Raw genomic sequence first — 26,630 nt, 5'->3', positions numbered from 1 at the left:
CTAATAACGCCATTTATAATAATGTGCTATATCAGTCACATGGGATATTTTACTGCGGAACCAGTAGCCCTACATATTTGTATATTGCGGTAGTAGTACTTTACAAGGATTTGAGTAGGCTTGCTTCTTCCACTACTAACAATACAATAGTCCACTAATGAATACTTTACTTAAAATTAAATAGGACTATTCTTTCTATTTGTTGAGACTAAGGCTCATGAATGGTTTCAGGTGTACTGTAGATTAACAAATGAAACTAAATTTAAAAGACTTTTTTGAGCCACGCAGGAATTAGTAGTCTACCTAGGTGCTGTAGTCATCACTAACTTCAATCATTTACATGTACATTGAACCCCAGGCATCCGTTAATCACATAACATGATAAACGCCATCCATTCCTCGCTGCTGTCCGGGCCAGGTTTTGATACAGCGCCGCCACTTGCCGGAGCACTTGGATTGGCTGAAGGAGCAAGGTAGCCCGCAGAGACTGCTGCTCCTTCCCCTGGTTCAGTCCCGTCAGTGGAGCGCGAGGCGCGGCGCACGCACATAGGGCTCACACACACTCTCCTGCACGCGTGAAAGGTGCGACAGCGAGTGGACTCAGCGGACGACTTTGATTTTGTGTGCGCGACTAATCAGAGCATGAATTTGCCATCAATACATCGATTCCCACCTCTAGACAAACCAAGTGAACCTTTCAAGGAAAAAGCAAACGGGGACAGATTTTAATGCAACATCCTTCCTGACGGAGAGCGATGCACCCGCCTCATGTTCCATAAACTGTCACAGTTTATATGACAGCAAAAAACACAGCGCTGCTGGATATATTTTCTGCAAAGCCATTTTGTTCATATTTTTGTTGCTCTGGGTTTTTTGAGGGGGTGCAACTTCGACCTCAGCGCACAACGAGCGACAAATAGTGCGTGTTTGAGCGCAATTTCTCAGTGACTCGGACTTGCCTCAGAGCGGAGTTTGACTCCTCATCATGGGGTACGGTGCACAAACTGATAGAGGAAGAGGAAGAGTGCCGAGATCCTCTGCTGAGATGCTGACCGTGTCCTGGCTTTTGCTTTTTCTCCTGGTGGATACCGGAGTGGCTCAAGGTAAAGTTAAAAGTATATTTTTGACTTGTAAACTTGGCTTTACTCCACTAAAAGTTGTGTAAAGTCCCATAAACAAAAGCAGCGGTGGAGTGGACAGGAAGAACCCACAGAAGTTAGTTTACTTAAACTCATACTAGGAAAAAAAAATACAAAAGCCACCTTTGGCACTCAGCTATTGAAGTGGTTTAGGCATACATTAATCTTGTGTAAATGCAAAGAAGTCATAAACTTCCAATAATGTGGGCTAAATATGAAGATATGGCAAACCAAAAAGTCAAAGGAACTCTTCTCTGGAAAACCATAATGAAAAAAGGTAGAAAAACCCCCACTTCACTTTAATTCAAGTTATTGAATGTTGCTTATTTCAGTGGTGTAAACCACAACTGGCATTTGTACACAGAAACAGTGCCACTATCACATCGATTTGTCTTGGAAAAGAAATCCCAGAGTGCTGTTGTGCTCTGATAGAGCTTCGAGATACCATCAGAATGAAATCAAGCCCATATTTAGGTCGTTTTTTTAGACATGTAACCTAAATGGATCCTTAAAGATTGTCATGCGCAAATAGATTTACTACAGTAAAAATTGCCTAAACTAAATCATATTACAGGGTAAAATATAATATGTAAACCATTCTGTATTGTAACTACAATAAACCAAATTATATTTAAAATCAGACTCACGACCCAGTTCCTACTTCTATTAATTTAGTTGTATGTGGACAACCGGGCCCTCTATAAAAACCTTCTGGATGAGAGACTTGATTGATTAGGCATTCATGGGCTTTTCTTCCTCGGTTTCCAGGTTAAAACAGTAAAACACAAAATGATTGATTCTTAGGGAAATCTTGTTTTGACGTACATATCAATAGTTTCATTCCAAAATAAGATGTCCATTCTTTGGAAACAAGTTCATCCTTTAAAGATGACTAGTTAAAGTCCAGTGAAGCTATTTAGGCTACAGTCTTGACCTTTGCTCTTTATTAGGACTAAATAATCTGTATCTTTGCGATACGGAGTGGTAGAGTTTCAGAGGCAATTTTCATTGTCACCTCAGTTATACACATTGTTTTAATTTCTCACTGTACTCAACTTCAATAAGTTTTTTTTTTCCAACCTTCAGTGTGTCTTTCCATTATAGTCGCCTGTTGAAAGATGTTTTCTGTAAACTGTAGTAGCTGTCAGTTATGAAAAGCATTGAGATAATGCCAACACCTGAAGCCATAGACTTAATCTTCTCTCTCTTTTGAGTGGGATTGTCTGTCAAACAAAGGGAGCAAGGAGGAGGCCATCTGTGTTAGGGTGAATGTTCAGTATGTGTTTGTGCATGTGTGTCAGATTTCAGATAAAGTGTATGCTTCTGGAATTAAGGTAGAGGGTCCGCCTGCAATTAACTGTGGCTGAACAACATGATGAGATTGGAGGAAATGAGCTGAGTCTTGGTTTGCAGACAGACTTTTGCAAAGGAAAAGCTTACAGTTGCATGTTATTCAATGATCTAACATAGAAAAATAAAATATATATAAATATATTTTTTTAAGTTAAGGCTGCTCATGCAAGAGCAACACAAGCTTAAATTGGAGGTCCAAGCACATATCCTAGACAGGGATGAGAGTTTGTGAACAACCTTATCTGGCTACTCCAGACCTTCATCTCACTCCTACATAGTTAATGAGCAAAAGAGGAAGAGGAAGAATGAAAAGCAGCACAGGTCCAGTTTCTGAAGGGCAGCGGGAGATGACATAATACACATTCCAAAACCCCAGAGAGCATCTCTGTCATTGACTAGATGGGAACACGAACAAGGTCCTTCTCTGTCCATTAAGAAGTCGATACAGCACGAGAACATTGTTTGAGACTAATTAATGGGCCCTGCTATTTTTGGGCTCTGATGAGCTCTTCACATTCCCAAATCGCTGGAGAGTCACTTATTCAGTGTAAAACTACTAGTGATTAAAGTGGCTCACTTACCTAGGCGCTCCTCGTACAACAACTCCTTTCCTGTGTATTTTTGTTTTGGAGTCATTTGAACACATTTTCAATATTTGTATACTTAGGCACATTTCATATGGCTATTGTGGTTTATTTTTGTTTCCTGGCTTTGCCTTTGAGAGGACTTGCTCTGCGCCCCATCTACAGACAGAAGTGAACGCTGGGAAATGAGAGTGCTCATTAACCTGCTGAACTCTTGACAAAGGAGACAGGTTGAGACAGATATAAGCTGGGAGCTGCCAGAAAGTTAGCTGGGAGCTCGGTGACAGTATCTTGATTGGAAACCCATGGTGCAAGAACAGATGTACTCCTGGTATTTCTAGCACAGTGGCAGAGCTGTACAGTATGTGCAGTGTCCGGATCTGTGTGTGCATGTTGTTTTAAAAGTTGATGGAGGATGTCAAGTTGTTATGGGAATATGTGGAATACTTCCTCATGATGATATGTGAAAAAACGGCAAGAGATGTAACTTTTTTTTTCTCCTTTTTGGGGGAAGTAAAGGTAAAAACAGTTTGTAGTTCTTCTCTGTCTTCTTATCTGAAATAGTTGAATTTATTGTCCATAAAACAGACGGAACACTGAATCACAGGGGAAAAGCCACACTTTCTTTATTGATTTTAACGTATTTGAGTTGATAATACAAGGATATGAGTTTACGGAGAATTTCTGAACCTTCTGCAAATAGAGACAAAAATCATATTAAGGTGTTTGTTTGTTTTTAATGATTTAAAAAAAAAATGTCAAGGCTGACCAATAATGTACCTTAACACTGACATATTTAAACTGTATCTCTGTGTTAGGCAGTGGATAAAAGCATAAAGTCCAGCCCAGGGTAGTGGCCTTCCTGGGATTAGTTCAGTTTTTCCACACTGCTGCTCTTATGTCTCTTTCTTCCTCGTTTACCATGTTCCTGTCTCAGCTCCACTCTCTGATGATGTGTCCTCTGAGGATTGTTTTTGGAGGGAAAAGTTAAAGGTTCTTTTCATTTTGCTTTCTAAAATGTCGTGACTCAGTGCACAGTAAAACGCGGCTATTTTCCACATGCAACACTCCCTTTCAGACTGATCTGAGCGCTGCTTTAAGAGTGCAGGTAAACGGGAATGTTATTTCTATCATTATTATTCAAACAAGCTTCTCTGCGGCCTGACAACTGACTCCTCGGGGGCCGGTATCATTACAGCCATCGCGGTCATTCTATAAACAGGGCCTGTATGCACAATGAGCACATTGTGTGTAAGGAGCTCTACTTATAAATTACCCCCTATGTAGCCCTTTGCTTGCACCCATGAGATGGCAATATGACACACTTACAGTCAAGGAATTTTATGTAATTGAGAGGAATTAAGATTCAGTAACGCACTCCCCTACGCACAGGTGAAGGAAGAGGGCAAAGTAAACAGTGTGTACAGTATGGTCTGACAGTGCTGAGTGGGGGCAGAGGTGCATGCTGGATGCTAGCTGAGCTACAGACGGAGTGTGGTAGTGAGTGATAATTACTGTGAAAAGTGGCCGCTGAGTTTTCTTCCCTGCTTCCCTCGATGGTATATATACTATTGGTATGATGGCAAAAAATATACATAAAGCTATTTTGGGGCTGGGAACAGTTCTGCAGTCTTCTAAGTGATGCAGTTGTCTTGTGATGTGCTGGTGGAGGCAAATACTGTCACGGTAGCCAGGATATTAGAAATACTGAGGTCATGGGTCCAGACTCCTATTTTGGTGCAAACTCATTAGCCTCAGAAATGTTTGACCTGCCAACAAAGAAGCCTTTGAAATATTCTGCATTTGACTTTTCAATTTAACTTTTCATCTCCCCTATTGGTCTAAATTCTGTTTCATAGCAATCCCCACATTCATATAATTGTGATGGTGAAATTCTTCTTGTACTATATCAGAGTATAAAGAAATACAGCCTAAAGTCATTAAAACATTGTTTAATTTGTGTGCGATTTCTAAATGTGAACTCCTCCACAGATTGTTAAAACCAACAAAACTCTCAGGAACAATAGAGAAAACATGACCTCAGTGTCAACAATGCTTCTGGTGTTTAGGTGTCTTGCTGCCAAAAGCCATGCACCAAATTTGACTGTTTATTCGAGTGTTTATTCTGCATGTTTATGCTCCTTAACCAGCCTGCTGGAAAGATGCCTCTCCCAGTGTAAAGTCAACCTAAAAGCATTTATTTCCTTTTTTCCTTTCTTAATGAGGTTTTTGTTGGAGGTGTCCTTGCCATTTGTATGTGTTGCTCACATATTGTAGGCATTGTGAAACTAGATTTTTACAAATAAAACTTGACTGTTGGGGAGCGTAATACTGATTTTAGATTCCTCTGTCATCTCTATCATCTCCCCTCCTCCCAGAGAAGCAGATAAAAAGTAAAGGAAAAGAGTTGCAGGGTGAGAGTGAGAATAGGGTGATGGCAAGGACACAAAGGAGGCAAATGGGACAGAAAGATTATTGTTAAGGAGTGGAGAGGAGAGAAAGAGAGAGAGAAAATGGCGAAAGCAAGGTATGGAGCGAGGACAGGGACAGACACAGGAGGAGAGGAGAGTGTGTCATTAATCACCCTGTGTGACACTCTCAACTACAGGGGAGCTTCACAGTGCAACATTCACTTCTATTAGCAGTCCATTAGCAGAGCTCGGCACAAGTAGCAGCACTTGACATGCAGGCCTGTGCCAGAATGGGTGACCTGTGTCGCAACACAATGTATATTACACCACCTAGATAGTGTGTGTATGTGTTTGCTAAGAGTTTTTGTGAGAGCAGGGTGAGTCAAAGTAGACTACAGGGCTTAAATTACTGTGACATATTGTGATACGTTTAGCTTTTTAGGCTTTGGACAGCAAATGAAAATAATTGTATAAATAGCTCCCACTGTCAATTACGCTACTGGTTGAGATGGGTCATAATGATTGTAGAGATGATGATGATGATGATGATGATGGTGGTGGTGGTGACCTGATTTCCTACCTGTGATATATCCTCTGCCAGAAAATGGCTCTTCAAAGTTGAGTTGGCTGATACATTAGAGGTACAGTAATTTAAATCATTTAAAGGCTTGTTGGCCTCTTACTAGCCAAGAGCCAGGTGATTACAGGATCTCAGCCAAGGGGGACGGGGGTGTGGACCACTGTCCCTGCTCTTGATCTACAGTTCATTTATGATTAGAGATCAGAGCTGACAGTCAGAAAAGCAGGGATTGAGGGGGGGGGGGGGGGGATAGAGAGGAGGACCAGAGCCAAAGGGGGAGAGAGAAGTGATTACGAGTTAAGTGGCCCTTCCCATGCCATTATAAGCAGCAGGGCTGACAGAGCACATCATGAGTGAGTATAAGTACACACTCTACTTCTGCCCTTTAATTTGGCATCATGGCCTCCCCCCTGGTGCTCAACCACTAATGTCCTTCAACATTTTTGTGTTCCTAACAGGAAACAAATCTAGGACATGTCACTACAAACGCAAGTAAATAGGAGAGTACGAGTAACTAAAAGATCATAGGTGGTCATCTGTGTATTTTCTTTGCTTCACATTTACTCATCCTGATCGTTTTGTAATACAGTCTTTATCAATCATCTACTTTTCTTTATGTTTGTTTTATAATTGTGTGATAATTGTCACCGTTATTTAGCTGATGTAATCATCTGTGGACACAGCAAAACTAAATGTCCTGTACTGTTGCCATACAAGCTATTCTACCTTGCAAAGAGGATTAGGGTACGAAATAAACCAAGCTGGGGGGGGGGGGGGGGATTTGAGATGCTGCTGGAATGCTGGTACTCTTATGTATGCACACATACACTATAAAAAGCTTAAAGTGCTGATGAGCAGTAAAAGGCAGAGTCAGTGGGAATGCTCTTATTTCCCCAATGTCCTTTAACTGTGGGTTCCTCAGCCCAGCATGGAGCAGTCTTGCTTGCTACTTTATTGTAAGCACAGTCCTCACATGGCTCAGCAAGATAATAGCAGGCTGAACAAGCCCTGCATGCAGTTTGAAAGTGTGATAATCCTGGTTTATCTACATTGTTGCACATCTATGAGATCAAAAATGACTACTGGTCAAAAATTGAGGTCTAACTTAAACGAACAGTTTGACATTTTGGTAAAATTGGTTATTATCTTTTTTTGAGAATTAGATGAGAAGCTTGCGAATTATGAGCACAAGACTGGAAACAGGGTGAAACTGTTGCCACTGTTCAAAGGTACCAAACTACTAAGTAGTGGGTTTAAGAGATGCTGGTAGTCTGATTTAGTACTTCCATAATAGTGTTTGTCAGAATTTTGGATGTAATTGTGAAAACAGTGGTGGAAAAAAATGTAAATGTATTGGAGAGAGTGTGATGCAGGAAACACACCGCATGTGGAAACGCTGCGAAGGCCGTGAATTATTTTCATTTCGGCGCATGTTATCCAATCAATCCAGCCATGCCGGCTGGGAACAGGCGCGGAGCCGGCCCGCATGCTGCAGCGATTGTTGTGGCGATTCCTCTATTTTTTCCGTGACTGAATGTTTCAAGCAAGGCAGTTAATCTCATACAGGAAGGCCACAGTTCAGCCAGATACCCAGGTTTATGGTGATTTTGGCTGTCTTGACTTCTCAGCTGTGTCTACAGCGAGACATGCGATCAGGCACAGAGAGAGAGAGATCAATGGTTGGACAGACAGTGACACACACACACACACACACACACACATGGGGATAGAGATAGAGAGGCAATGCTATAGAGTGGAGAGGAGAAGGGTCGCTTTGTGACCTGCATGGAATGCACGTCTGGTATGAACAGCCAGGCGCGTGATCAGGCACAAATCTACGCTTCATGGCAATTCGGGACGCTTCCCTTCCCTGTGTGGTTTGTTTCTGTCGTTACCCTACCTTCAACCAGAGCTAGTGCTAACCCCCCCCTCCATTAATAGGGTGAAACTAAGCTAATCTCACCTAGATATATTCTGTAAATAAGTCATATACCTGCAAACTGCACACAGAGGCATTAAAACAGCAATTTGTTGTAGTAAAACCTCCACATAAAATAAACCAACAATTAAATATAAAGACATTGCCACTTTGATAGCTGATGAGATGATTCAAAGACTGTTCTAAAGTCAGTCTTGAGCACAAATATCTTCATCTCGAGGTGCTCTTTCAATCCTCTGCTCTGCCACCGTCGGGGCAACTTTGATGTTAAAGCCAGGCTATATGTTCAGGTCTGATGAGAAGGGCACACGTACCACTGAGGCGGTAATGAGTGAGATGATATCAGCGGTGACTCATAACACCTGAGTCACACACACGGTGTGGGGGCTTTGGCAATCACCTGAATTTTCATGTCTCTATAAAAATCCAGCCTGGTCTCCAGAAGGAAAATCCAGCAGCTATCTTCCCCTCTGTTCTGACTCTGATTGACAAAGCTAAACCTTTAATCCTGGCTTTGCCCTGTCTTGTGCTCTGAGCCGGAGCCTCACGAGTGGAATTGGACTAAAGCAAATGTATAAAATCCCTCATGAAGAATAGGAACAGTATTCATCTATAATAAGTTGTTGGAATATATTCTTGCCAAGCTGGCGTGTATTTTGTCAAACCCTCAATTGGATACATCCATATACACATTTTACGTACCTGCAGACTGAAGCGTTTACTTCATTTTGTTGTTGAATGTGTCACATCTCTGCCTTGTGAAGAGCGGTGGTGGTTTCCAGACGCTGCACTAATGTCTGGTTGGGGAGGGTTGTGGTCTATGTATGTCAGCAGAACAGAGAGTGGTAAGGAGGGAGGGGGGCAGGTATGGGACCATACCCGGCTGAAACATGAGAGCAGGAGACCCACGCTCCCCATTTCCTGTCTCCACTTTATCAGCATCTTGCTCTCTGTTATTTCTGTGCTCTTAAAGCATCCGATGAAAGCCTTGCTGCGGATAAATGTTTGTGCTTCCTTGTTTTTTATGGGGCTCAAATGAGGGGCTTTATCTGCCTGCCCCCTCCCTTTTTCATTCTTGTTTTCTTTCTCCATTCTTGTGTCTGCTTTGAGATGCCACAAGAGAAGTTATAGGCTCTGGTTTACATTACGGTTCCTTTGAGATGGGCTTGAAGGACAATGCTTGTTCTTGTTCTTCTAAAGTTATACATTTTTACAAGACATTAGGGAAAGGGCATGGGAAAAGGTGGATAATTCAACTACACTTGTTTGCGTACTTTGTAAGAAATGACTGTACCCACCTATATTCAGATCTGGGGAATGAGAGGTAATTATCTTTTGAAAAGAAACTTTTGTCCCTAACAGTCTGCACCTTTTTATCTCTTATCACCTCACACAATATTTTCCTTCAGACTCATATAATTCAGTCTGCTTCTGTTTTCTTAGCGTTCTGTATAAGCATAGTGTTGTGTGTGCGTGCTCGTGTTCTTATTTATCTGCATATGGCAGTGAAGTGTGTGTGTATGCGCGTGTTTATTCAATAATAACAGAGTCCGAAAAAGTCTGTTTCAGATAAATCTGTGTGAATACCAGACCATTCATCCCCAGGAAATCAATCTTTCTCATAATTCCCCTCATTTTTCTTCCATCTGTTATCTACAGAGCTGCCAAAGAGACTTTTAAACAGAGCAGACCATTACCAGAGGGCAGCATTAAATGTGTGTCAGAATGCCAGCCTGTAAAGTGTTGTTTTTACTGAGTTAAATGAGGTGCTAAATTAAGCTACACAATTGGAATGCACTGTTGTATGATTAAGCCCCTGCCCTTCATGTACTTCTGTTGACAAGACCACAGAAAAGTCAAAATGTATGTTAAGAGTCTGGGATGTTTTAAATAAATGAGGCTATGGAAATCGTGTTTGACTGTTGTAAGCATGTGATGAATGGGTGTTTGTTTCTGTTTTTGTGTAATTACTCTGTACAAGTCTCAACACACACTGTGGAGTTCATCACCAGCATCATAGAAAACATTACATTATTTTTCCGCAGTCAGGTCATTTTCAGAGCGGAGTTAACTGCCTAACCCCACCATCATCACTACCACCAAACACGCGCTGACCCAAACACTCTACTGCGTGACCTCTTTTCTTTATTTTGGGCTTAGTTTCTGTGAGTCCAGTAATGGTTTTCAACTAGAGATTGCTGTTGGGTGTCAGCACTTTCCTGTGTGTGTGTGTGTGTGTGTGGACTGTATCTCCACAATCAGTCCCCGGTGACTTAAGTACTGGCAGACAGTGTTTAACTGGAGCAGCCTCAATGGGTCTCTTTTAAATGGGTCCCAGACAGAAGCCCCATGGTGAAGGGTTACTTTATGACTCTTAACATGTAAAGCACACTGTCGAAGCTGCTACAATTTGTGTGCTTGCCAGAGAAGGCGAACTGTACTCTATTTTTCTTCTTCAGGAATCTGTCAGGGACACAAAAGACGCTGCTTACGTTTAAAATCTGCCAAATTAGGGGGTTATTGTCTTTGATATATATATGCATTTTTCAGTTAATGAATACTATGGAGATGAGGTTGATAATGACAGAAAGCAGTCTGCGTAGCTCTGAAAGTTCACTGCTGTAAATGTCAGAATTATTAATGAGCTCAATATGTCATTCCCTGCTTGTTCTACATGATGTTGTAACTTAAAAGGATTGAGCAAAGTCAAATCACATTCCCACAATTTCTGTAGTGCAGTGCATACATGCCATCTCTGGCTGAAATACTACTTTAATACACTAGGAATTATGTACCGTAGAATGACTGCAAAATCTTCCAAGTTGTGTAAGGGATTGCCAGCAAAGGAGAGCTTCCAACTGTTCATTTCCCCCTTTCAAGGAGCTAACCAAACAATAGACAGAAGGTGAATAATGGATGTTGTTGTGATGAATGCTCTGAAATGCAGAGAGAGAGAGAGAGAAATAGAGAAAAAAAGAGTTTTTCCTTAACCAGGTCAAATGTCTGAAATGGCTCTATTTTGTATACGGATCTTGAAATTCCCACAGTGAACAACATTTTCGTTTGTTGTTTTACATCCATGCTCCCGGTCCGTTAAGTCATGGAACCCAAAATATTTCCGTGTCATGTATGCCGCTATCAGACCTTACTATACCTACAGATTAGAACAAACCCTCAGTACTGTCACAACATGAATCATTCATTACAAAAACCTTGTCAAACCAATTGATACAGATTAAATGGCAAGCGTTACTACCATTATTAATAGCGATCATAATGAATGATTTGTGCATGTATTCATTTTATTAACAGTTTTTGGTAGTTTCTAAGGATAATGCCAACCTACCCATCAGTTTGGTTGGGAGTAACAGTGGAGGCTTTTGTCAAACCGCTCTCCCCCAGTCACGACTAATGGAGAAATAAGATCTGAGTTTGGAAAAAATGACCAAGCTTAGTAAGATGACAGGCTTGTTTCTCTAATTCCAGACCTCAATAAACTATGACCCCATACAGTACACCAGCTGCACTGGAGTCAGCACGCCAACTGTAAACTGATACACCATAATGGCTTGCTGCAGATATGCTCGAGCATGTGCGGCGGAAACCGATAATTCAGTGGTGACACACCATGCATAGGGGTTCCCATGGTTTTTAGGCTGACGTGAGGTAAGATGATCCTTCAGGTAAAAGCAGAGGGGGTTATACTGGAGAGACATGGAGGGGGAGGGCAACACAGGGTAACCTCTGCTGGGTATAGGAAGGAGCAGTGCACCGGTTAATCATACCGCCTGATGAGTTTCCTTCAGCATCTGCTTGTTTAAGTCCTACTGCACACATTCCTTACCCGTCGCATTTAGAAAGCTGCACATTACTAAATCATGGTATTTTATGTTTTAACAAGTCTGCAAAGGCTCACTAGCATTCTGCTAGCCACATTTTTTGTCATCACTCTTTTTCCATGCCAAATGTTTTATTTAGCAGCGCGCTCTAGCCCGAGACCTCGCCAACAGAAGCAATGATACCGGCCAAAGGAAGAGTTGGAGAGGAGGAGGAGGAGGAGGAGACAAGGAATAAAATGAGACAGAGATAGCCATTCTTAAGCTACGTGGCTTTTACCCACAGGATGAACAGGCTGAGAGAATCCGGGATTCAGGCACATTTAGCCACAGCTATTCTGCGCTGCTTTGTGTGGCTTTTTGTTTATGGAAAAGAGGCAAAAATCTGGTAAACAAATACAATAATGTTGAACAAACCAATGTGTTGTAAAGATTGGGCAGCTTTTAGCATTACCAACTCACAGACGTGCACATTTCCATCCCCCTGCAATTTCTTTGGGAAATTTGACGGGGTAATCTGAGCCTTATTGTGTTGCTTTTCTGTGGAACACCAGATACCAGCACAACCTGGTTTGGGTTTTGACTGCCATTTTTCTTGTTGGCAGTTGTTTCCACACGGATTGAATTTTGAGGGTGAGTGGCATGAGAAACTCAACATGGAATACTTACACTGTAGCTTCCATTTTGGTACTTTTGCTAAGTTTGTTTTAATAAGAGCTTGAGAGAATGCAGTATACTGTGTGAGGAATTTCAATGGAGCATGTCAAATCCAAGGAGTGTCAGCGGTCACTCTGTTAACACGCTGCTCTGTCTGAAGCCGGTGGACATGGAGTCAAATGGATTGGTCAAAGCTGTTCCGACACACACAGGCATGTAACAAGGGCTGGACGAGTGGGAGGACAAAAGTGATTAGCTCTTTGAAGGATATGTCACAATGAGGGGATGTAGCTGTCTGACATCGATCAGTGGTTAAAGGGTTTCTCTGCTCAGCCTGTCACATCCAACTTTACTCTTCATTTCCATCTGGCTCTTTTCTCTGACTCTGTTAGAAGAAGTTGGGTGTCAAGTGGAAAAAAAATACTGTCAGAGCCTACAACATTTTTTTGTATGGTTTACAAAATATTTGTTACTTCGTGGCCCTAGTTACATGCAGACAAACTATGTCCTTTGTATGGGGGTGGTCTCTTGGGAGTGAAGCAGACATTTCAATTTAATCAGCTGCAAACAGCAATAATGCCTCCCCCTCCTCCTAGAACTCACTCATCTCACTTCAGTGATACAATTACGAGCTGAGCTGCATTGGCCATCTTGTTGTGATTATATGTGTTTACATGGGAGGGAGGTGTTTACTGTGGAAATTGCGGCCCTGTCCTGCTGCCCATTTAGCTACTTGAGAAAAAAAGCCGCTGTGAGATTTAATTTATTTATCGTCTCTGGAACAGTTATACTTATTCTCTAACTAGCATGATGATTGTGTCTTGCGGAGTCAAGCCAATTGAGATGAGCAAAAAAACACTGTGAAGTATCTGCTAAATGCACGGATATATCAGGGAATGTGTTTGTTTGTAAGGAGGAATATACTGTACAAACAGTAGCTCACTCTCCAGCAATAACTACTTGTTTTTGCTTTAATAAATGATTTGTAAAACAATGGAAATATGGGCCAAATGCAGATATGCATTTTATCCACAATATGTCAGAAACTTCAAATCTACCATAGTTTTTTCTTATTCTCTAAAATACTTTAAAATCTTTTTGATTGTAACTTATTCATCTATCTCATACATAATCCCATATATCCTACTACAGTGAATTTTATACAGGCAAATTATAATCTACAAAAGATGTCCTGAAGTAAAAGATTTAAGATTTAAACAAAATAACCAACACATTCTCTCTCCCATCTCGTAAAATAGGCACACTTGGTCAGGTGCCTTTGTCGTTGTTATTGACGCTAAAAGTCTCCTTTAGCGTCTTATCTAAACACGCTTGGTCGGGACTATTGGCGCCCCTTTTGACACTGTTATGTTAAGGAAAAGGTTGTGTGTGGGCTTATGTTTCCATGACACGCGGGAACGGGATAGTTGGGTTTAGGAAAAGGTTGCTGGTGGGCCTGCGTTTCCATGACACGCGGGAACAACGGGGACGGTTAAATAAGAAAGCAACTTTAGGAAAGGTTGCATGCAGAAGACAAACCCTGGTGGTGAAAGTCCTGTGTTTGACCCGTCCACCACCCCAACCAACCTCCCTGCTCGGAATTTCTACCTTACATACTACTCGCTAAACCCCATGTAGCTGCTGCTCTCCCCAGTACGTTATACAAACATGCTGAAGGGCACCTTTTTCGTCCCTTTAGACGCTGACAGCCACTGTCCAAAAGTCCGTATTTTACGAGTTTAGAGTAAGAACGGGTTGAAATAACTCTTACAAACAGTATATAAGAAGAAAGTACTATTGAAATACTTACTGTAATATTCTATGAATACAACTATAAATCAAACCTGGATATCTTATGGCCTTATTTGTAAAATTCTCTTTTTATGTTGCACAAGGCAATCCCTAAAGCCTAAAAGGGGTTAAGTCGTTTTATAATAATTGCATCCAAAATCAGTCTCGGAAATTGCACAAGACTTTTTAAAAGAGCAAATTTAATCATTTCTCTTCCATTTCATATTTTTAAGTACCCATCCACCACTGGCCTTGTATCGTCCCATCACTGAAGCATTCTGGTGATAACATTGCCTCACTAATCTTTCTGATGGCCACATTGCCTTTTCAGGCCCCAGCACTCTGTTTTATTGGGGTAGCATTATGCACAGTGTTTTAACCATTGTTTACTCCACAATATGCCACTTGTTATCTTCCGCAGCAAATGGCTATGTCTTTACCAATCATGTCTGGCTTTTGTCTACTTTCCTTTTTTCCAATGGACGAGTAGCCATTTAGTGCAAGGGTCAGGGTTGTAATTGACAGCCACCACTAAACAAATCTCCCCGGCTCGGCGGTAGACCAACCCCACCTCCCGTCCCCTCCCGCTTCTCTAATCTAACTAATGCACCTGTGTGTGTGCTGGAAAGTGAATTAAGCATCGAAAACTCAATACCTGATCCGTCTGACAGAGCTGCCTGCGTGCACATTAGCAGTTTCTCTGCAGCCTCTGTAATTGTATTACACAAGTTGGCCGCTCTAACGATCAGACCTTACACACACTTACACACTTATACACACTCTCCCTGTTGTCGTTAATCGCTGCCTTCACTGGCCCTGGAGGCGTGCAGCGGGCCAAGAACAGAGCGATCGAGAAGAAGATGATGTGGCGAGTAGTTCAGCCCTCCCTCAAGGCTGACATGAAATGAAACCATTGCCCGCGTCTATGTGTGTGTGTGTGTGTGTGTGTGTGTGCATGTGTGTGTGTGTGTGTGCATGTGCCTTGTGAAATTTTGTCTTTTGTTTTTAAAGCTTTGTTGTCAGCCTCTTTTTATCTGCCTATTTGCCTTCTAATCAGTGCCTTTCTGGGCACTCCTGCTGTGTTGCCCTGTTTCTGTTTCTGTGTTTGGCATATCCCACCGCCTGCTATCTGTGAACTGTCAGCAGTCCTGCCACTTGCAAGAGACCACAGCATGATAAGATGTTTTCTCTGCTTTTCTCCTCGCCAATAATGTCCCTTGACCTATGCAGACCTATGCAAGGTTAGAGAAATATATCTCTGTGAATTTTCACATTATGTTCCAGAGAAGGGGTGAGGACTCAGGAGATGTCGATGTAATAAACAATATACATATCTGTTCGCCTCAAAGACATTACCGGTGAGAGGCCAGAGAGGAGAAGATGATATGTCGAGAAAAACTGTTCTGAGGGTGATTAAAGGGGTTGTTGTGTTGCCATGTACGCAACCATTTTCTCTGGCCTCACTAATGGAGACTTCAGTTTGAATCCATGGTGAAGCACTTTAAAATTGTATTCATTCTAACAGGCTGATTTATAATGATGAGCCCCAGACTCTTCCCACCGCAGCAGGGCATCACAAAGAGTCCTGGGAAGCGAACAAACTATATATAGCGACATCATGGAGGGACTCGCTACAGGCATGGGAGAATGCTGCTGATAGATTTTGAAAGATGACCTCCCCGCACAGCCCAGCCCAAGGCTGACAATGTATAGATGCACACTGTGTTGTCCGAGAGACCTCTGTGACCTCTATATAACCACGAAAGCCCCCCATATTCCCAGCTCTCACTGTCCAGTGATACCCTACCTGCCAGATGACACCCATGGTCCAGACCAGTGTGTGCGTGCATGTGTAAAAATCCCTCGGGGAGGACCTGTCAGAGAGCAGGTCATCAGATATGCCCGTCTGTGTGTGTGTGTGTGTGTTTACCTCTGCGTGCGTGCACACACACATTTGTATGTGTGTCTGTGTGCACGTGTAACAGGGGAAGAACAAGGATGAGCTGAGATGGTCAGCTTTATCATGCTTATCTGAAAGGTCACTCTGTCATTGTCGGACTGCACTTTGCAGAACCTCCCTGCGGTCAATGCAAGGCAAACTGATCCTGGAGAGACAGAAGAAGGAAAGGGTTGAAAGACATTAATAGCCTGGAAATGTTGAACCAGTCCTAAGGAGATTTCCAAAAGTCGGAAAAAAAACATGCAAATTAAGTGCATTTCTAACAAGTGCTTCGATTTGCAACAAGATTACATTGTCAAAATGCCACCCGTACCCCTTTATATGTCTCTTATTTCATGATATTCTGTTGTCTTTTTTCCTACTAATGAGGCATTTATTAAACTAGAAGCAGGTCCCACAAGATTGTTTTGACTGGTGTTTGTGATTTGTTACAAATATTTAACATTTCAATCTAGTTTTTTATGAAGATTTATTCACAGTGTATGCAAAACAGGTAGAAGAAATCCACCCATTGTGTGACAATCAGGAAAGGGACAAGAAGTTTGGAAACAAAATCAAAAAAATAGGTGTCAGCCTATGAAGGGGTTAATTTGGAAGCACAATTATCACTGGAGTGGAAAAGGTGTAGATGTAGGGACTCGTCCTCCTGTGTCTACTGTGCACAAGCCAAATCTCTGAGTGACACTAATCCTACTGGTTCTGCTGGTTATCTCTCCTCTCTTCCATCATCCCTCAGCAGGTATTCCCTCACTGCCAATGTTCCTTCTCTGACACCCATCCTGTAGTTTTCCCACCTCATCCCCTCCTCATCCACCTCTCTTCTAGCACTCTGCTTGTTTTTACTGTTGTGCCTCAGTGACATTAGCCACAGTAATCCAATTGAAAGCTCCTCAGACCCGGAGCCGGGTTCTGTGGGGTTGATGCGTTTCCATGGGGATCTCATGGATTCCTAATTAAGCTCATTAAAGCTTGTTATTAAAGCTTGTTAAATCTCATCCTGACACGGTGGCACAGCTCCTGGTGTCTGACTTTACTAATTCACACACTAATACCACCATACACACTTACAAGTGTGCACAGACACATACACACACACACGTGGACACATGCAGACAAGCACACACACAGACGTCACCAATATAATGCATTTTGGTTGGTGTAATTAAAGCTCCCAATAAGCCCTGCAGTTTTCCTACTCCTTGGTTTTTATATAATGGAAAGAATTTTATAAACAATATAATTTACATACCCTAACATTACCGGAGACAACACATCATCCATGAATGATATGTTTGAGCTATGGGAGATATTTCAGTCAAGCGGAATTCAGGGGAATAAGAAAGACCTCTTTGTGTGCCCCTTGACCTCACTCTAAGTTAACACGTCAATTCCAAAGATTGTCCTCTAGCTGTGAGGGGGAACAGTAAACCATGTTGTTTTGGGGGTCTTCAGGGTGTTGAGTGGAACAGTGTGTAAGTGTGTGTGAGTGTGTAGAGAGAAAGCAAGAGAGACTTCTCTCACAACCTGAATCAGCCCTTTGATGCTGACTGGCCTTGACATCAACAATGTGGCCTTTCACAGCCCTCAACCACCTCTGAGGAGCTTACCAAGAACACACACATGCCCAGTTTTTCTCTCTCGGTCACTCTCTCTTCACTTTTTTTGTAGCTTTTTGTGCCCATTCTCAAAGAAAATGCCACTTTAGCTGGAAAGAAGATCTTGTTTATTCCTCTGTAGAAATTGCATTGTAAACACCAAAGAAATGAAAGGATATTGAGCCGAGCAGAGTGAAGAGTGCAATCGGTCACGTCCAGAGGGACACATAAGACAGTGGATCTTAAGTGCCCCCTCACACTTTTATGTTTTTTCATCCGTTCCTGTAAAATGTTCCCTTCTTTTGCTCTACCACTCTTGTCATTCTTTCACATGAAAAGGATTTCAACCCTTAGAGCCTTTATAAATGTATCCTGTCTCACAATAGCTGTGGTTAAAACAGTCAGTCTGTGAGTGAAGTCTATTCCAGATGAAAGTTGAAACACTCTTAAGGAGGTTCAGAAGTAAGGACTGCAGAGGGACATCCATCATTGACATCACTGCTAATTTTGGTGACATACTCAGCAAAACATGCCCAGCTGTGTGTGAAAGAAATACACAAACTCAGTGTTTCCATGTGATTTTTTTCTTTTTTTTTACTCCATACTTTTCAACAGCTTACAATAGCAGACGCTTATATATCAAACATGTGTTTCTTTAACGCTCCATGTGTGAAAAGAATTGACCATGATTGCGCTGACAAATGATGTTTCCAGTTGTGCGTCAGACTGCTGGAACATAAATTGTCTGAACTTCATCTTTGTTTACTCTAGGTAGGCTCTGATTGACCTGTTAGCATTAATTAGCATTAGCCCTCCAATAATGGAGCCAAATTATGCTGCGGGCAGAGAGACATTTCTAGAGGTTGACTGAACCTGACAGAAATTAAGATCGGTCCCCAGGGCTGTGGCCTCCTGCAGGATATAATGAGATAATATGAGAGTGCGATGATGACTCTGACCTCGGGTGTGTGCTTTTCAATCATACACTAAATGGAGATACGGAAGTGTAGAAGCAGACAAACTCTTTCTAGTTTTTTGTTTCCACTGAATATATTCAAAACCAACAAGAGTCTAGTGGTCAGGACATTATTTCTGTCTCCTCTGACACTCTCAAGTTAAACACATCTCACAGAGCATGCTATTTCCTGAAGATGAATAGTACTCTGTGATGAGGAGAGCTAAATGCATCCATTTATTTCCCCTGACGCACAAGTCTGTGTTTAGGTGATGGGTCGAACTAAGGATGTGGGCAGTCACAGTAAGGCCGCATTGATGCCTTGCTGCCCGCTTCCTCTGTCTCTTTGCCACGTGGACGCTGGGCCATTAAAGCTGTTGTTTGTCTTTTTTTCCTCAATGAGTGACTTGTGTGGTCAAGCCTCAGCCAAATGACTAACCTTAAGATGACTGGAGCCAGATGGAAGAGCTGTGCCTATCGATCTGGAGCTTCGACTTCTGATACAGAACTTTTACTTCTTCTTAATGACCCTCAACTCTCTCACTTTTCTACTAACCATGCTGCACCACCCTACCTGCCTTTATGATTTCCATCTCTTGCCAACTGCCTTGATTTTATGCACATTGAAATTGGAGAGTAAGAGATCGAGCCCTTCATAGTAGAGGTTCCATAGAAAGTGTCATTTTGGACATTTGACAGCAAATTCAAGCAGGTTCTGTACATATCAGAAAGCATTTGCCAGACATGGATGAATCTGATCAAAAACATTAACAGATTTCCAGAATGTCATTAAATCTGTTCTTACTACCGTTTATATACAGTATATATATTTTATATTTAGAAATGCTGAAGATATCTGCCCATGATACTTAAGAAAGAGTTAGCAATAGTGTTTTCTTTTACAGAGATTGTGTGTAAAAAACAATTTGAATGTTTCAATGTATAATCAATTAGTGCCAGGGTGATTATTAAATTATTTAAAGCCATTTCCCACTTAGAGTACACTTACAGTAATGGCTACAGTGGACATACAATCCTTCTGCTGCCCACTGATGATTAAGGAAATCTTATTTTTTCTTAGCCTGTAAGCACTAGGTCAAGTCAGCTGTAGTCAGGGAGCCTTTGAGCTCCACCCAGCTGCCAACTGCCTGCATCCACAGCTTCAGCGGTCAAAGGCTCATATTCCAGTCTTTTTTGACTAGTGTGGTTTGCTTTGATAGTCGGGCCTGTTTACCGCTCCATGTCCTGGGGGCTAACTGGGCTCAGATCACCCTCAAATGAACTGAGGAGTGAGGGAAATATTCAACACAGCTGTGCTTACTCTGAGGGCGGGGGCCAGGAGAGACATGCTGCTACTCTTTCAGGTACATGGCAGGTCTCAGCTCTGAAGCTCTCTTCAGAGAGCCTGTTTGCATTTATAAAAATGTTTGCTTGGATACGAAAATAAAGATTTCCCCGGTGGCAAGGTATGGGAATGCAAAGAAAAAAAAGTAAGCTGGATGGAGATAAAAGATTTTTTTAACAGGTAGGAAAGCAGCTAACCCAGCGGCTGCTAGGGAATATAGCAGCAACTCTACAGCAAATCAAAGGTAGTGGTAGTCTGAAGACTCTAGCGGGCAAACTATCCTTGAGTAAATCTAACCAGTCTCTCCCTAGAAGCTTAGATTAAAAAAAATGGTGTTGATGTCGATACTGTGCTTTTTTGTGCCTCAGCCATATGTCTTAGTCAGGCTTGATGCTCAATCCCAGTTGGATAACAGTCCCCCATCCTGGATGTCTTTTTCTTTCACTTTAAGATCCATGTAAGATGGGGAAACATTCAGCTTCTGCTCTTTTCTCACTCTGTGCAGATTTCTCTTAGCCAGCTTTGTTGCTTTGACCAATTTACCATCTCTGTATGTCTACACAACAGACCCAAGGCTGGCAGCAACTATACGAGTGGCACAGGGAGACTGCCATGTAATGAATAGAGGGCATGGCTAGCTATTTGGCAGGAGTGGATGGGAGGGGATCCCGTATGCTGGTAACTGGGCAGAGTCAAGAATTATGTCAGGTATGGAAACAGCTTTGGCCTGCCAACAGCCAACGCTCATCATGTTTTCTAAACAGTTGTGGTTAAGTTGTCACTAATGTGTGTTTGTTCTGTATGACCATGTGTAGCCCGCTCTAATTATCAACTTATTCTTAATTTATGAGTGTGGCCTGGCAGATTAATTCAAATGCGTTCCAATGTTTGTTTGCCTAATTAAGGTTTCATAATGTGGCTTCATAGTATGTCTCCGCTACTCTTACCCTCTTTTCCCTGGTTCTGTCTCACACATACAGTACATGCACAAACCTAAACATGTTAAACCAAAGAAAAACATACACCATACACAATGTAATTTATGCACCTACGATGCTACATACATTAAGATGCTTTTATCAGCTTCTGCTGAACAGTATGCTCTGAGGTATCACCATAAAACATTTTCAAGATGTTGTCTAATTAATTCAAAACACATTCAACAAATGCAAATTTTTTGAGTTGAATTTCTTCAATTTTTTTTCTTCCCACTGAGCTTTCCAAAGTGAACATACTGCCTAGTAGAATATGGAACAACCGTTGTCAAGAGAAGTGGAAAGTCATGAGCAAGCAGTGAGCAAAACATGTTGTGAGTGTATGCATACTGTGTTGCTGGCGCCCATGCCGACCCCCTGTATGCATGTGCATCCTGCACCCCTCTGCTTCACCGGCACTCCCTGCGTTTCTCCATATTTCCACTAGTTCTTTCTGTCCAAAATTTTGCTAGTGTGAGTTCTGGCATGCCGGCTCTGCCCTGCCCCTCACCGCTCTGCTCCACTTCCTCCCTCTGGCTTGGTGGCCTAACTGCCCGGCGGGGGCAGCCTGCTCACCTCCGGGGCAGCTGGCATGCCTGATGGCCCCATTCATCAGTCCTGAGGGCAAGGGTTGGGGGCCCACAGTGGATAGGGGGGTTGCATCGTGGGCCTTGTTGTTGACTTTATTGGGATAGTTATTAAATAAGCCATGATGACAGGGGAGGTAGAGGAATGCTTTCAACTCCCTCAGCAGGAGATGTCCTACACAAACCCTGGGAATGTATAAATGTCGGCAAGGACGGAAGGAGGGAGGGACAGAGCAAGGCAAACAGCAATTTTGTGAGCCTGAAACACAGAAGGAGGGAGAAAAACTGGCAGAAAGATATATTTACCAAGACAGGGACTTTCATGAAATGAGTTGGGGGCTTGAAGAAAAATGAAGCATTAGGGAAACAAGCAGAGTTTTTAGGGTGAAGGGAAAGATCACAGTTTGTCTTTTAAAGATTGATGACTTGCCCTGGGCAAGGGGCTGGCGGCCCGCAATGTTGAGGCTGGTGGCTGAAAGGCTGATAACTGAATGACAGAACCCCTCCTGAGATTGGTCTTTAACACATACACACACGCACACACACACACACATCAACTATTGAGTGTCCCAGCAGGGGAGAAGACACAGCCTCTGGGCCAGGGGCCAGGGGAGGGATCCAAAGGGCAGTGGAGGTCTCCCCACAGTTTCATATACAGCCAGCAGTGGAGCATTGGCATGGGAAAATCCAGCCCTGCACCCCCACACCCTCAGCTGCATTCAAGCCTAACAGTAGCACAACCTTCTGTCTGTGTGTGTGTGTGTGTGTGTGTGTGTGTGTGTGTGTGTGTGTGTGTGATTCCCTTGACCCTAACCCTGCTCCACAGCTGTTGAACAAGGGACGAAGAAAGCCGTAACACCAGAGAGAAAGAGAGGGACACCAAAAGAATGGATCACAGAGAGAAAGCTTGAATGTAGTCCCTGGGGGGAAAATGAATGACTCACTGACATCCTAACAAAGCCTTGACGGTACAATGTTGCTATTGTAGCTGCATTGCAGTGGATGCATTTCCAGAAATCAATTATTCATTTATTTCTGTAATATTAAATGCATAATTTTGCAGACTTCTTTAATTTGACATCGGCACTATGCACAAAACTAATAACTTTCCATTTTCAAGTTAACAATTTTCCGTTTCTGGTTGGTTTCTAGTCTCATCATCTGATTGTGTTCTCACAATGTTTTTATGAAAGAATTTGGCCAGCCAGGCCACTGTGTTAGAGACTGCTGGCATGTTTGTTAGGGAAACTGACAAAAGTAGCTTGGTTGGAGCCCAGTTTTCCATGAAAAAATGACACGTAAGTTACTCATTACAAATAAACAAATACAGCTGCCAGCATAACGAATTGCACTTCAAAACATGTGCACATGTTCATGAACCCTTCTGCCTTAAAATGCACTTACAGGCATGCGCTCCTGACTTACGGTTTTCATCCTTCCCCTCATTCTTGTAATTAACTTGTCGATTAACCTGTAGGTGGAAGGATAAATGGCACTCTTGTGTTCCCTCACCATTTCCACTGATGCCTCTTGTTTTCCTCTCGTTTCAAATGAATGCACAGTGGAGTGAGAAGAGACACTGATGTATGTCTATGCACTGTGTATCTATCTATCTATATGTATATATATATATATATATATATATATATATATATATATATATATATATATGTATATATATATATATATGTATATATATTCAGATATATAGATATATAGATAGATACATTCATACAGTATATATATTTTAAAGATTAATTTTGGGCATTTTAGACCTTTACTTGAAAGGACAGTTGAAGAATTGAAAAGGGAGAGCGGGAGAGAGAGAGGGAATGACATGCTGCACAGTCCGAGTCGAACCCGGGCCCACTGCGTCGGGGAGTAAACCTCACCGAATGTGTGCCTGCTCTAGCAACTGATCTGTCTGGGCGCCCTGATGCATATTTTTTTTGAATCAGAAGGTATTTGAATGTATCTTTGCTAAAAATTTCAAGGTTCCGCTTCCCCAATGAGCTTTTCTTAGATACCTTGATGATGTTCTGTTACTCTTTTTGCTTGAATTTAAACCCAAGATTTTTTCCCACATTTTGCAGGGAAATTAAAGTTTAAGCAAGTATTTGGCCTTTTCCAGTTAAATCATACTGTTAGATTTTGGCTCCCAAAGCTTTTATATATTATAAACTAGAGTCAAGATTCCATCTCAAATGCATACAGTATATTCCCCTCCCTAGTCTACTTTACGCTCATCTCATGTTTTACACCTTGACAGCAGACACCAAAATACTTGTTTCATCCAGTTCAGTGAATCAGCCAAATGAATATAGACTCATTTACTCTAAGTTATGTATGCTTTGTGCTAAATCATCAGCAGTTGTCACATCTGCATAGGCTCAGCAGTGTGGACCGAGTAAATAAGTCTGTCTGTGTCTTATTGTATCTGGAGGAACAGGGATAGAATGCAGTCACATCTGGGCAAGCAAACCACAGTGATTGTTGGACCTGTGCAGTATCCAACTCCTTGGGCAGAATTCCTAACTTCAGCAACAATGACAACCTCCTTATTGAAAACCTAAAAATAGTGTGACAAGAGATGGATAACTTCTTATTCATTCTTAACAACACATGTGAAATGAAATGGCATTTGGTTTGGGGAATTGTAAAAAAAGAAAGAGGCTCAGATAGAGTTTTGAATGATGAATGGCACGTTGTGTCCACACGTCAAGAACATCTCCAATTTGAAAATTCCCCGAGGACATCCTGTATACACCATACATAAAACTTAAATTTCAAGCGTGGTTGTAGTTCCCCCCCGCCTTTACTTAGAACTCAGACATTCTTTGAGAGCATCTTATGTTTTACTTAACTCTTTTAGAGGACTTAGAATAGAGATGGACAAAAGTGCTTGTTCGGTCAGCGGAGGCAGATAGTCAATAAGGGAAGATGGGCTTGGCAGCTTGCTTTTTACCCCTCACTGCTAACTGACTCATTATTCTGTATCAACTCATTGGATCTCTGCTGTCAAAACATGTTTGTTTACAGACAAGCCACTGCTGACAGATGTGAGAGTCATTTAATAGGCAATCTAGTTGTCAAAGTTATTTCAGCAAGGATAAAACACGAAGCACAACAATGTAAATGCATTCATGGCTTGAAAATGACATAACATAGTTTATGTTGTTGGAGGGGTGACGTAAGGACAGGAATCAGAAGTTCTTAACACATTTAGGTTGGCGTGTTAGGATAACAATCTGACATGTTTCTGCCCAAGGGCATAATTTCTGCTTGGGGATGGGAGAAATAATAAAATAGAGTAGCTCAGAATAGATTTATATTCATATATGCATCTATTTATTTTAACCTACTTATATGTGAATATTGAAAGCTATTATTGCTTGTATGCATAAACATACTTGGTCAATAAAGCTTATTCTAAAAGGGGACAGGACCCCCTCACAAAATCTGATTTGTTATTATGGTAACCACGATAAACAATTTCATCATGGTGTGTTATTAGCTAGATTGAGCTTAATGTACATAATACAGGAAATAGCATTCACATACTGTAGGCAGAAGAAACACTTCATCCATGAGCCCCTTAATGCAGCCATGCTGCTTTGGTTCTGCCAGTAATGCACCCTAAGACTTTTCATTATTGGCATTCTAACACATCACAGATGAGGTACTGACACCTTGCCCCCATGACCCTGCATAACAATGCTTCCTACCTTACACTTCACTAAGCACAACCACTTCTGGACCAAGAGAAAAAAAAAAGAAAAACGGGGAGAAAGAGATATGATCTGTCCACCTGCAGCATGCATCTGTCCTGTTGGTGCATATCTGCAACTGCTCACTCCACTGAGCACTCAATCACTGGGAATGGTTTGTGTGAGTTTTTGCGTTCAACTTTGAGCAAGAGGAATGAGTGTGTGTGTGTGTGTGTGTGTGTCTTTGTGTGTGTGTGTGTGTGTTTGTGTTGCAGGGTTACCCATGCAGAAGCTGATCAACATGCCATGTGCGTTAACACCTGTGATGTGCTTGTGTGTGTGTGTGTGTGTGTGTGTGTGTGTGTGTGTGTGTGTGTGTGTGTGTGTGTGCATTGTGTGTCTGCATGTCCGTCCACACTGCACTCTTCTCAAAAATCCTCCAGGTCATGCCACTTGTGCTCAGAGTGAAGCTTTCGTGAGCTCAAGCTTTTAATTTTTTAGAAGCTAGCATGCCTGTTAACTTAACCTCCGTGTGACCTCAGTGATGTCAGTCTCCCCGGGCCGCCAATCCCAGACCCTTTTTTTTTCTTCTTATTCTCAACCAACCCACAACATGCCTCAGAGATGAATTCACTGATAGCAATGGGACTTAATTACAGAAGAAATGAAAAGCCCCATTCTTTGCATAGCACAATATTCCCACCACGGCAAACTATTGTGACAGGGATGGTTTGGATAATGTAATGTACATGCTGTATGTGCTATCCTGGTCTCTATGGACACCAACATGTTAATAAGCTTGTAAATATTTTTTTATTTCAAACCATAATCCTCATATAATGTAAAATGATTTTAAAGGGATTTGATAATTAAAAGTGGTTAATTAAAGAAGGTTTGTTGAATTTAATGGTGTCTACAGCACATCTCTATCACTGTTCTTTCTTTCTTCTTTCTGGTCCCTTTTGTTGGATATTACAAATGCATTGATGGATGGAGAGCGACGGAGAAGGAGTGTATGAACAGTGGGAGCTGCTAATGTAAATGTAGATGAAAAGGATCACATATTCCTCTAAACAGAGAACACATGCTGGTGCTGGGGCCTCTGGATCTTGTCTCTCTGGAGAGCCAGCTACAGCACCCCCCTGAACTCCTTGTGTTGTGCCGGATCAGAGCAGAAAGGAAAAGAAGGGAAAGGGAAGGAAGGTGGAGTGGAGGGA

General features: G+C 42.0%; 1 protein-coding gene across 3 annotated transcripts in view; it reads left to right on the top strand.

Moving 5' to 3' along the window:
* The first annotated feature begins 488 nt into the window (after nucleotides 1-488).
* Nucleotides 489-26,630, top strand: part of unc5c (unc-5 netrin receptor C) — a 111,754-nt gene continuing 85,612 nt past the window's right edge. For all 3 annotated transcript variants that reach the window (XM_034896920.1, XM_034896919.1, XM_034896918.1), the window contains exon 1: nucleotides 489-1,103. In XM_034896920.1, coding sequence (XP_034752811.1) covers nucleotides 986-1,103 — 118 coding nt within the window. In that variant the 5' untranslated portion in view covers nucleotides 489-985. The remainder of the gene's footprint in view (nucleotides 1,104-26,630) is intronic.

Source organism: Etheostoma cragini, chromosome 16 (assembly GCF_013103735.1).
Source record: "Etheostoma cragini isolate CJK2018 chromosome 16, CSU_Ecrag_1.0, whole genome shotgun sequence".
NCBI classification, from domain to species: domain Eukaryota; kingdom Metazoa; phylum Chordata; class Actinopteri; order Perciformes; family Percidae; genus Etheostoma; species Etheostoma cragini.
This window is presented reverse-complemented; position numbering and strand designations above follow the sequence as displayed.